Source organism: Sander lucioperca, chromosome 7, assembly GCF_008315115.2.
Source record: "Sander lucioperca isolate FBNREF2018 chromosome 7, SLUC_FBN_1.2, whole genome shotgun sequence".
In the NCBI taxonomy this organism is placed as follows: domain Eukaryota; kingdom Metazoa; phylum Chordata; class Actinopteri; order Perciformes; family Percidae; genus Sander; species Sander lucioperca.
In genome coordinates this window covers 8,384,099-8,396,907 of record NC_050179.1, presented here as the reverse complement: position 1 = coordinate 8,396,907, position 12,809 = coordinate 8,384,099, and the positions used below count along the sequence as shown (strand labels likewise).

General features: G+C 41.8%; 1 protein-coding gene across 3 annotated transcripts in view; it reads right to left on the bottom strand.

Moving 5' to 3' along the window:
- LOC116038592 (potassium voltage-gated channel subfamily D member 2-like) overlaps positions 1-12,809 on the bottom strand; it is a 32,968-nt gene that overhangs the window by 4,399 nt on the left and 15,760 nt on the right. For 2 of the 3 annotated variants that reach the window (XM_031283106.2, XM_031283105.2), the window contains exons 3-4: positions 1,198-1,360; positions 659-757 (exon numbers count right to left, since the gene is read on the bottom strand). In XM_031283106.2, coding sequence (XP_031138966.1) covers positions 659-757; positions 1,198-1,360 — 262 coding nt within the window. The remainder of the gene's footprint in view (positions 1-658; positions 758-1,197; positions 1,361-12,809) is intronic. The other variant, XM_031283107.2, reaches the window with a different exon arrangement.

The following is a 12,809-nucleotide window of genomic DNA, read 5'->3' as shown; positions in this document are numbered from 1 at the left end:
TCTCTGATTTGGTGAGAATAACCAAAAAAGTCAAATTAGAGCTCATTTCAGTGCAACAGCAGTGGCACACTTAGACACAGATCGAACAGATTGCACCAAACACATCACAGATTCTGGACCACAACAACACTACACACTTTGATGGAGCTCTGCACAGCTCTGGTATGGAAGGTATGTTATGTTAGTTACAACCTTGATGCTCTAGAAATAACACACAGAACACACAGCAGATCATAAACAGAGTTTAGAGGAGATGCGGGCCGAGCAGACAGCCACCATAGGCAACCTACTGTCCAGTAAGCCTTTGGTTCCCTCCTTCCCCTCCAAACACTGTTGGACAGACATGCCGAGCTTGGTCATGAGTTAGTGTGACTGTAATGGCTGTGCTCCGCCAGAAGGCAAGTGTGCCTGCCTGGCCCTCCTGCTGTTTGGATAGAAAGAGAGTGTTGAGGAAGCATGTCAATGCTGCAGCTAAGAGGTGTGATGTAAGAGAGAGGACAAATACACTGAAGCACTGGAATGACAGCAGTCCCTGTGTTACAGCATGAACAGCCCCCCCTCCCCAGTGTGTGGTGGCATGGCCCCCGAGCAGAGCGGCATGCAAGCGTCAGCATGGCCCCGGTCAGTCAGCCCCCAAGCCGGTGCTTGGTCCCGTTACCTCCTCCAGTGAGTTGATCAGGAGCCCATTTTGTTTGTAGCGCATATAGACATTAGTGCCTCGAATCTTCGCAGCGCGGATTTTACCAAGCCGAGCTTTCTGTTTGAAAAAACAGACCTCTGTTTTAGCCTCTGACGGTTTGTCTGTCACACTAATTGACTCTGGCAGCCACAGTATTTAGTAGGGAGAGGCCATGCTTAACTCTATGATTAGGAATTTTTGCCTTAGCAAACACTTTTAGAAAGAAATGCACATATTGCTATTGAAAAGCTGCTGACACTATACTCTGAAGATCATTTGTTCAGTCATTGTCATTCCCTCTCTTATTTCTTTCTCCCACTGAAATACATTCAAGGAAGTTGAGCCCACCCAATACACAGAAACACAATAAAAAATTAATATTCTGGAAGATAGTGTTTGCCCTGTCATTCTGTTACGTGCGGATAAGACAGGCAGAGGAAAGAGGCAGACAGAAGCAAAATAAAGAGAGATAGAGAGAACAGGGAAGAGAGAGGCAGTGGGAGGGGGAGAGTAAGTACCCTCTGGGCTCGCCGTTTCTCTGCCCGCTGGCTTTGGTGGTAGATACGGCTGAAGTTTGACACTATGACAGGGACAGGCAAGGCGATGACCAGCACCCCACTCAGAGAGCATATGGACCCAAACACCTTCCCCACGATTGTTTTTGGCACCATGTCACCATACCTGAAATACATAAAACAGACAACAGTGAGCACACTGTGTAGAAAAACAAGAAGAAAAAAAATTCCTTTGAAAGAATCCGCCCTGGAGGCTTGTTTCATCACGTTAAGTTGTTGTCTGTTTAATGTTATTTTTAATAGTCTTGAAATAGTTGAAGTGACCTTGGATTATTTCACAACTTAAAATACGAAGTCACACATTTGAAGTGGGTGAGGAATAAATAGGACTTTTCTGAAGTCTCCTCTTCCTGGCCTACTTTCTACATGCCATCGTGATGTTCCTCTTTTAAAACCCTGTTTCATATATAATTACACACCTGCTGGCACCGACTAATGCTTTCACATCATGACCAAATGCGCAACGTATCCCCTGTGACCTCTGTAAGCAAAACAGCTTGAGAAAGATACGGGGAGTAGTATCACATAAAGTCAAAGCAAAATGGGAAGGGAACAGTGTGATGCGAAACCCTGGAGAAAAGGTTTTTGAATGTGTGGGCCTCAGTAACAGGCACTCGTGTGATTTGTTCTTCTTCCCACATCAAAATGGACCTTGAATAGTGAATGCAGATATGCAGTGAAACCATCAAAACAATTATGTTCGAGATAAAGCGAAAAGCTACTCTTTGGAAATTGTGCACAAGCACAAGCACGACATTTTTCAACATTATACAAATGTTGAACAGGCTACATTCAGCATGAGCAGATTAATGGTTGTACATATGTCAGATGGGACTGAATCATCCCCATTAAATAGATTAATGTGCCTGTCTTCTATCAGGCAGTCGGACCTGTCTGCGTTCAAGGTAAAGCTAAAATCAAACTGTCTTCATGATCTTACTTTCTTTACATTTGCCGACATGTCCAGTGCTGCTTTCTAGAGGTGGAAATTACAAAACCCCTGCTTTGAATTGTTTTCGTTTATTCGTTATTTCGTGATTTCTTTCTTCACTAAGAACTTGCAATACCATTAAAATGCACTTCAGTGCGTACAACAGTAGATGAACCAATCCCTGTTCATAGTGACACAATGTTCAGCACTGATTCTGTTCAGTAGTAACATTTGTTGTATGTTGCTGGTTCAAACTTATACGTTCAGTTCAGTACAAAACTATATACAGACACTGTTAGGGTAAGGTTAATGGCTAAGCAGCCAACTACGTGAGACAATGTTATCGTATTGTGATTGTTTCTGTGGCTTTGTGGTCTTTAAATATACTAAAAGCTACTGATGTGTTTGTGACAATGGTGATTCAGTAGAGCTGGTTCAGTTTAAGTTGGTTTTGAATTTCAGTGTTTAAGATGTGTTCGTACATGTACTAAACACCTCTACCACTTACCAGCCAATACCACCAAAACTAACAAAAATAACATTGATAACATTTTGCTGCATTTAGACAATCTGTTGCCACATAGAAAGGTGATTATCATTCAACATCACAAAATAATTAGAGAATAAACCCTGACTTCTTCAAGGCACAAAACAGCAAATTATACCCACAAATCATATGAACATAACCTGCATGCTCATGAATAGCCATCTGCACACTTTAGGCCACAGGCAGCACTGGGACTTTAGAAAGAGAGTGCAAATAAATGATTTAGAGCATGTATGTTTTCCTTGTCTTCTAAACTTCCCTCTATGTGCTGCTGAGAACCTGCAATCCATATGAATCCATAGGATTGCAGGTGGGTGAGATGAATGATCGAGACCCTAATGCGCAAATGACCTGAGAAGACCATTACCTCCTGAGAGTAAGATGAATGCAGGTAGGAAAGGACATCAGCATTGCTCAGTGGCTGTGACAGCCGCGTGTCTCTCAACTGAGGCAGGGTAATGTGAATGTATCGCTACACGGGAGGTTGACTTTTTCATAAATTAAGTTGTCTAATGCCCACGGCCGTCTGCTTGAGTCATTAGCCTCAGGTTTCCATCACGTTGGGCCCAATAGCCTGGGCTTTTACAGAGCTTGGGCGGAAAGATGTAAAAGTGGACATTTTAATATCATGCTTGATGGGACTTCATGTACAACAGTTTGCTTTCGAGTTGCGTAATCTTACACAGATGTCATTTGTTTTACAGTTCATTACAGGTCAAGTAATTTTCCTATGTAATTACCGACGAAGCCTGACAGCAGGTGTCCATTATAGATTCCGGATGTACTGCTGAAAACTTATTAAGAGATCCACATAAAAAATGCAGCAAAGCTTTCTCTCACATAAAGGTGACTGCTCACATGTGTTTTATTCTAATGGGAGGAGAGGCAAGGTGCTGCTGGATGTAAAAATATGTCTGAACAGTCATCTGTGGAATGCAATAAATTGTGGTCCTTTCTTTTGAAAGCAAAGCAGTGAGCAGGTGAAAAAAGAAAGGAGCAAGCACACTCTGGAGAGAAACCCTAACAGTGATGGATTGTTCATATGGGGAAAGCTGAGATGCACAAAGCTCTGCCTCCTGGATGACGGCAAAGGCAGGAATTAGCAGCAACAAGAGATTAAAGTAATGTTGCTGCTTTGTTCTTGTTGTCTCTGACTACCAGGTACCCACGTTTGCTACCCTGAGCTGACATGGGTGAGACACAAAGATGGATGGCCAGATCCTTATCCACCCTGCAGAGGAGGAAGAGGAGTGTCGGAATGACTGAGTATCAATTCCCCAGTTCCACCCACCTGAAACCATACTGCGCTCGCACTCGCACCGATCTTAAAAACAGCGCATTCTGTACAATTGTCCTACAGTCAGATGACAGCATTGCAGATGAAGCCCGCCGCAGTGAGACAGACGGAAACTGGGGGTTCGCCTCAGACGGTGTGTGAGAAATGTCAGACTTAAAGGAATATTTGAATTCTAGAAGCGGGGGATGAATGTCCCCGCCCCGGCTCAGATAATAGACCAATCAAACATTCATGAGTCCCTGTATTAACCAGTGGCAGAGTTTGTGCGGTTGACCTTAAAAACGGTGTGGTATTCCATCAGGGGGTGCTCTGAGACAGATTTCTGTACATGACCTCACCGCCTCACAGCGAGTGGCGACACCAAAAGACATGGACACGCCTGGACACACAGGAACACACACACACACACACACTCACACACACGACGCACACACGCATGCATGCACACACACACATGTGTAGTCACAAGTAGTCACAAGAACATACGCTTGTGTGTGTGTGTGTGTGTGTGTGTGTGTGTGTGTGTGTGTGTGTGTGTGTGTGTGTGTGTGTGTGTGTGCATGCGTGTGTAAAGAGGCCTTTAATTTGACATCTAGTTAAACCAATCCCCCTTCCTAAACAAGCAATCTTGTTCCTTGATTGTATTCCAGAACCCTGTGTCTGAAATCTGACTGCCATCTGGTTAGTGGGAAGCGAGCGAAGGAGAAGGAAAAAAAAAGAAATCTGGATGACTTTACAGACACGTCATTTGTTTATTTCTCTTCTCAGAGACAGGGCAGGTTTTCTTTTTTCTTGAATCAAACAAAATGAAATGAAATATTTCCAGGAGCCTAAATTGTAAAGTCTGACCTCATCTGATAATTTGCACTGCTGCATCTGCTGCAAATAAATAAACCAACCTATCAAAGAGTTTGGGGGTTGGCAGGGGAAAGGCAACACTTACATAAAAACCCCTCTTAAGTGAGGAGAGCACAGGCCTAAGTTTCTGATGTAATCATCAAGGTCTAAACTTTGTCCTTCTGTCCCACCAACTCACACCCCAGTTGAGATGAACGCCAACAGATTAGCAGGGCTGACAATTAGAATCTAAGAAGGATTGTGGCAGATCTTTCAGCTGAGAGGGCTTTGTCACCAGCATTAAAATCCAATCATCCACTGGCACCTCTGTCATGTTACTTCTAGCTTCCACTTCCTTGGTTTTACCGTGAAATTAAGTCGCCTCTTGCAGAAGTCACTGTAGTAACGTGCAATAATAAAAGCAAAGGGAAGGAATGGCCTTGCAACATTTGATTCCACTGATGTTAGCGATGATGGTCAAAGTGTTCAAATGAAGAAAACCCTGTGATAAAGATACTGGAGCTGCTGAACTGTGTAGTGACGTTCTATTAAATCCGTCATGGTAAAGACATTGAATCTCATCAAACTGCACTTTGATCTACTCCACTTTGATATTTCAATGAGAAGCAAAGGAATGAAACTAATTTGATTAATACATTAAGCATTTTGATTCGTCAGCTGATTAGAATCAAGACGAATTAAGCACACTGTACTATCTCATGCATCATCTAGATACGTTGTTTCATGCCAATAATTGCTCAGGGGCCTGCCATCAGATAATCTGAATCTCAAATTAATTTTAATCTCACCTTCTTCCATGAGACTGATTTAAATTTGCACCTCACTCTGCGTTTGTTTCTTAGTATCTGCAAGCGAGGGAAATCGCTGTGAGGCACATTCACTGGACTCACTGGCATCTGTTGTGCCTGTTGTGTCACAGTGGACTAACTATGAAACGCTCTTTGAGATGCTAAAACAAGAAATTCATTTTAAAAAGCACTTTATTGTGGAAAAAATGTCAAGGTCAACCACTTTTAGTCTGACACGGCTTTAGCATTCTTTATCATTTCAAAAAGACAAGATTAGTGAATTCCAAACATGCTTTCTGCATCAGCATGTCTTTGATAATTCGGTGAAGGCATGATTTCTTTCCTTCACCAACCATCCAATCGCACACGAGCTCCCTATCAGTGCTTCCTGAGGTAATTCACTCACTCAGTTTCATAGTTCAATGGTTTGTACAGCACAGACAAGCCCTCCAAACCTGTGAGACCAAAACCTGTCAATTGTCCTGAAACTCCGATACTGTCACTGACTGTACCAATCAAAAGTTGATAATGACAAAGAGAGGCATTGAAAGAGTGCAGGGACAACGGGAGAGTGGCAAGGTCAGGAAGTATTGGATACCCTTCAAATTGGTGAGATGTCCTGCTGACGTGATGTAAAATGTGAAGCCACAGCAGAGGATCAAAGAGTGTCAGAGTGGACACAATATTAAAATGTTATCTGAGGACCTGACATAGAAGTGATGGAGCCCTACACTGACCAACCGAGAAAGGCTCCATTTCTTTACGAGTCATGACAAGGAGCAAATGGAGCAATGCTTCAAGACAAGACGGTTCTCTGTTCCTTCTCCACAAGGCTGAAAGAGCACAATATTCATCCTTGCTGACAGTTAAATAATAGATGTATCAAAAAAATGTAATTTTCCTCCTGAACTCCATCATGCTCATACAAGTATGAACTCAGAATCTGAAGAAAACGGATTACCCTGCCTGCATGTCAGCATGAGGCATACTAACATGAGTGACAAGAAGATATCAATTTTCTGTGGTGTATTTGTGAAGATCGCAAGATTTATGGAGTACTGAGGAGAGGTCTTGAGGGTTGTTGTGTCATATTAAGAACTCTCATAAAAAATTGAGTGTGTAAAAACAAGAAAGGAAAGGCTATATGATCGTTCTTTTCTGTGCCAATAGGCATCATGAATCTGACCACAGAGTAAGAAAAGAGAAATGCAGCAAACAGAGACTGCTGCATTTACAGATAAACAAGGGTAAGTAAAGGAAAACTTTCTCTGGTGTACCATAAATCTATATTATTGATGAAGCAAATGCAAATCTGTTTTGTGCTCTTGGTCAGCATGTTGAAATATTAAGCACATTCTGTATTTATCTATCTCCACCATAAACAGACTGTAAAATAAAATTGTGTAATGCCAGAGAGACTGGCAGCATCACTGGTGGGTATCACCCTGCAGGAATTTTTCAATGCAGTGGCACGGCTACAGTATGTACCACTGCAATACAATCCTTGGGGGAGATACACCACAAGGTTTCAAGAATCAGAAGCACAATAAATGAACATGAGCTCCAACATGATCCCTAAACACCACGTATCATTCCTGATGTTCTGCACTGCATCTCTGGCTGCAGCCTGGGAGCACAACATCCAAAACGCTACCTCTCTTGGGTTTGGACACCAAAGACTGATGGGATTAAGAGTGTGTGGGCTGATAGGACTCTGCTCTGATGCTATCCCTCAGATATACATCATTATAGAGGGGGGAATCCCACAGGCGCTGGGATTAGCCTGCTAGATTTTCACTGCAGGTGATAAGGGAATGAAGGAGAGGCTGGCAGAACTACACAACATAATGGGGAGATGGGAAAGCAGAGATAGGAGGAAGCCTATGACCGCACTGCCTGGTGTAATACGTGTGGTAGGAAAAACAGAGCACTCAAGTATGAGCAACTGCGAACAATAGCTACAGGGAAGGACAACTTTGAGATAGGTGAACATCACAAAAATGCACAGACTACAGTGCTCTGACTGGATGTTGAAATACAGTAAAATGAAGGGCAGAGCAGATGTAAGAGATTCGTTTTCATGCTTTCCCCAGTCCAACTGAGATTCAGTCTCTGAAGATTTGTGAAAGGCGATGGGTAGAGCTGAAGGTTAGCATGTGAAGTTCAAGGAAACAGCAGTGTCAATGTGGCTTTGATCTTCCAGCTGGAGGTTCATCGTGGAGTCTCAGGAACTACACAGAACCAATAAAGGCCAGTTAAATTCCTCTTTTTTTGCACACACAGATAAACCCTATAGAATAATCCCTCACGTATAGCTTTGGCAAAGGCACCTCATCTCTCTCTCGCTCACATATCAAACATGTATTCCCTCAGCCCTCCAAATCCCAGCTTAACCCTCACCCCGCGAAACCAGGCGGCTAGTTATCACCGCAGCTTTGACATTAGCATGCACGCCCTCTCTCATTTGGGAGATCTTCTTAAGAGTCAGGGATGATAAAAAGCTTTCTTCTCTACCGCTCTTCCATTCTTGACTTTGACTCACCCTTCCTCTGCCTGGACCTGTCTGCCTCTAACTATGAGATGGAGATGAAACGCTTCATTCTCTTTCTTTTTCTCCTCCTTTTCTATTATCTTGCAGTGCTAGCACAGCCCTGCTTGACATTTTTCTTTTCTTCTGCTCTTCTCCAGTCTCTCAGTCTACTGTACACCTGCTGACACTTAAGAAACAACTGCTGTCCTATGCAAAAAAACAGCCCTATTCCACTGCTATTATGTGCCAAGTCACATTTACTTCAGCTCTTCATTGTCATGATTACAACCAATTCCTTGTGGCAATTTCTTTTAATTACAAGATGAATGGCTGTTCTGTATTAATAGAAGTTTTTTACAAGGGTTAAGTATCCACATGGACCCATCAAATACTGTAGTATGCTATCCTGCACACAGTAGATGTGAGAGTAATATTTTGTGTGCGTCATAGGGAGGTCTGGATGATGCAAGTATTCAATCAGTCAGGACATGATGAAACTAGGTAAACTGAGTCAAGCATTGCTCACAGTCTAATTTGTCATTCCATGTTTAGATTTCTGCCATCCTCCTTACATTAGTTTAGAAAGCCAGGGGCTAAAAAATATATTCCCATAACGTCAGTATAATACTTTGATAATGCATTTACACTGCTTCGTGGCTGAATGGGGAGGGCAAAGGAACATGAAAGAGGGGTTGAAAGCACGAAGGGGCGCCAGAGCTATGGATTATGAGAGAACGTGATAATAAAATGAAATCATCAGACACTCAAGCGATTATGCTAATGAACTCATTCCATATTCATCATAGGTTAATCGGTACGCGGGTGAGAGAGTGGTGGCATTATCTTGAACACAGAAAGCTTTGATCAAGCAGGTGGCGAGTTACCTCACATGAGGTGGGATTAAAGGTGAAATCACTGACATTTATAGATGACCAATAAGAAAAACATCTGTGTTAATAGCAGCATTAGTTATGTATGACACCTCTCCTGAGTGAGAACATAGTCTCGTCTGTGAAAGAAGCTCATGCACGCTATAGATAAATAAAACTATAACAGTGTAAATAAAAGTATATATAAAAGTGTAACCCTTGTGTTGTCTTATGCCGTCCACCATGCACTTGTTGTTTTGCCGGTTTATGAAGCATATGGTTTAAATGATCACCCAATTCTGTGTAACATCTTCTAGCCAACTTCATTCCAATTTATCACCACTAGTTTTACCCTTATTTTTTGGAATTCATGGTCAATAAACCTCATTTATATGAAATTGTACCTAATTTTGGCACACTGCAGTAATATGTTAGGATTTGATGTGGGGATTTGATTATAGCTTTGTTTTCTGAGTCAGAGCTACTGATTGACAGCGAGGAGTGAAGTCATCACCATGTTGCAATTTAAGCTAGTTGTGAACCCAATTCTAACTTTGGGATGTTCTTACTTTTCATTCTTAAAGATGCACCTTGGCTATTTTACAAGATCAGTTTACTCGTCACAACATGCGTCCACTCTGCCAACAAAGCAGTTGATAAATGCTATTATTATTTGTCTAAAGTCTATAGCTTTAAAGGGAGATTCCTAAAGTCATCTCGATGTATACTAGGAACTACTTTTTTTATTATTATTTTGGCCATCATTTTCTCAAATATTTGAATCATCGTTTGGCCCAAAAAAGGTTATAAAAACAAAACAAACTTCATCACAGTTTCCTAAGGTCCAATGTGACTTCTTCAAATCTCAAAAATATTGAGTTTACCATAATGTTGTTTTTGTTTTGTATTCTGTTGTTGTTCCTCCTCACCATGGACCAAACTTGCCTCCTACTGGCGCATGCTGTACATAAGGATCAATGCAAATGATCAACTAGTATCAACCACATGAGATTTCACAGTGACCCCTGTGACCTTTTGTTGTGTGGTCAGGTGATGAAGGAGAGTAAAAACGTGAAAGTTCTTGCGGATTAGTGCCTCTGCATTGGAAAGGGGAACTGGTCCAGGAGCCTCATTACACTGACAGCAGATTAGTGCTCTGCAGTGCCAGAGCAGACGGTGCAAGATTAACTTTGATGTGCGATTCCACACAGAGCAGCCGCTGGATATCAGCTCCCTCCACCAAATGGCCTCTTAACTCTGAGTTTGCAGCGTGTGCATTCAGCAACAGTATCTAAAAATCTGCTTTTTTAACAGCCACAGAACAGAGTCACTGGATTCTGGACCCAGTGAATTTGTGCTCTTGGTAATATAACACCTACCGTAAAGAAACATTTACATGGTGTTTAATTCAAATGTGCCAGTTTTAGCATTTAGAGCTGTATTTACTGATTATTTTCAGTACCGATTCATCTATTGAGTGCCAATTTTAATTAAAGGGCCACTCCACCAACTTTACACATGAAGATTAGTTTCCTCATGATGAGGAGTACTCAGCTTGTAAAAAACACCATATGGTATGATGTCTTCTGTGGCTCTGGAGGAGCTTTCTCAAGACTAAGAGATATGATGCTGTCATAGTGGTGTCATCAGGGTTATCTGTGCATGGAGTCTTTAAATTTAAACCACACGTCCTGAGTTACAAACTAGAAGTGTGGAGTCTAAAGAAGTCGGTATTCACCAGTCAGGGAAGGATTTTTGTTTTTTGTCTCTCACTTGCCAACACTAAATTAAACAACTAAATTGTGGAAGTACCCCTTAAATCTGTTAACTGTTTTAAGTATTAAATGTAAATGTCATAATTGAAAATGCCCATCACCAGACCTGATGTCTGATGTCTTGACCAACAGTTCAAAAGTGAAAGGTTATTTAATTGCGAATTATAGAATCCAAAGAAAAGCAGCACTTCCTCTCATTTGAGAAGATGGAACCTGTGAATGCTTTGGTATCAAAACTACTGAGCTTGCATGCCAACAGATTAATCTGTCAGACAACTGAGCAAACTCTAAAGCTAAAAAAGCTAAAGTAGTAAGTGGACATCATATGGAATTGTTTAGTCAAACTACTATTCCCAAAGTCAAAAAATAACATGATTACTTGACTATCATTCTGCAGTCTCTGGGCAGGTCAATGTCACTATAAAAGCTTAAAAAAGACTTAAGGTAAGCAAACAAAGTAATGCCCAGCAGGCCAAATATATAGGATAATATGTTATGGGGAAAGGATCGATTTTCTTCATGCTCAACACCAGAAAACTTCTAGATTCTATTTAAGTTGCAACTTTAAATTGTCTACATCAGCTTTTTACACCAAACAGCTGCAGCCCCTCGTCTTCCTGTAAATGCAAAACTACACTCTCATGCAGGTATACAGTAATGCATCGCATGGGATACTGTACAGAAAGTAGATACAGAACTCAACACAGAAATGGCCTCAGATTATTTGTCATACCAGTGAAATATACATTTTAAATTCCTCATTCCTGTCTTTGAAACAAACACGTAGGTATAAATTCCAGCCGTTTAAAAAACAAAAAACAGCTGCAAGTTCAAAGGAACACTTCAAAATCTCACAGTGAAGCTGAGAGGAATGGCAGAGGTTGGGATGAGACAGAAAGAGTAGTGAAGCGTAAAAATGTACTGAGCGCTCTCTCAGAGAGTGTGGACAGCAGCCAGGCTGGCGACAGCAGCCAGGCTGGCGACAGCAGCGAGCCCAGATAACACCGAGTACCAGGAACCAGCGAGAACCTGTGGGGAAGTATTGGGAAGAGCAGCATCTCTGCTAACAGATGCTGACTGGCCCCTAGGGCAGAGTAGAGCTGCTAGCTGCAGCCATATCCACCATCTCCCCACCTGCACCACGCTACTTCATGGGCATGGGGACATCATTAATTTTCCCATTTCACTCCACAAGACTTCTCCTGTCAAATCAAAAAATGACACGAAAAATAATAACTCAGGGCCATGGGCGGAACAACACAACCGAAAGGTCATTTTGCCGATGAAAATTGGTCTTGCATCCACACAATCTATCAGTCATCAACATGCCTATATAGCTATGTCTACTTGCACAGCGGGGCTGGCTGAAGAAAGTATGTGCACTTAATGACATAACTTCGATTATTTATAATGTCTTCGTCACTGCAGAGGACAGGTCACCTGATGAATAATGATGTTACAGTAACACTCTGAAGTTAGGCGGTGTAAAGGCACAGCTTTGGCTCAACCACAGACAGCACATTCAAATGTACCGTTAACAATCGTGACTGAATGAAGGTTATTCATTTTAATCACACTACAGCACGCCCTCCCTCCCACTATCCCTGGGGATTGCTATATTTAAGCACTTTTTCATTTCTTCTCCTTTTTTTGGTCTTGGCTGATGGCAAGGCAATTGCTTTGTGGGATGTCTGCCCTTGAAGAATCAGACAACAGAAGGAGATATTTTTACATACTGTAGATGTGGAGTGAGAGCAAGTTGTATCAAATTCAACGCGTTCCTCTTTGACTGTGTAGTGTTAAGAAATCAAATCACAGGTGCTTTTTTCCAGCTTGCTTTCTAGCTTTTATTTCTTTCTTTTTTAAATGTGTCCCCTCTAAAACAGAATTGATGTTGGTTTTGTACTTATACTCTAAGATTAGCAGTCTTTCCTGAGGGAGAGAGAAAGAGTTGGAATGT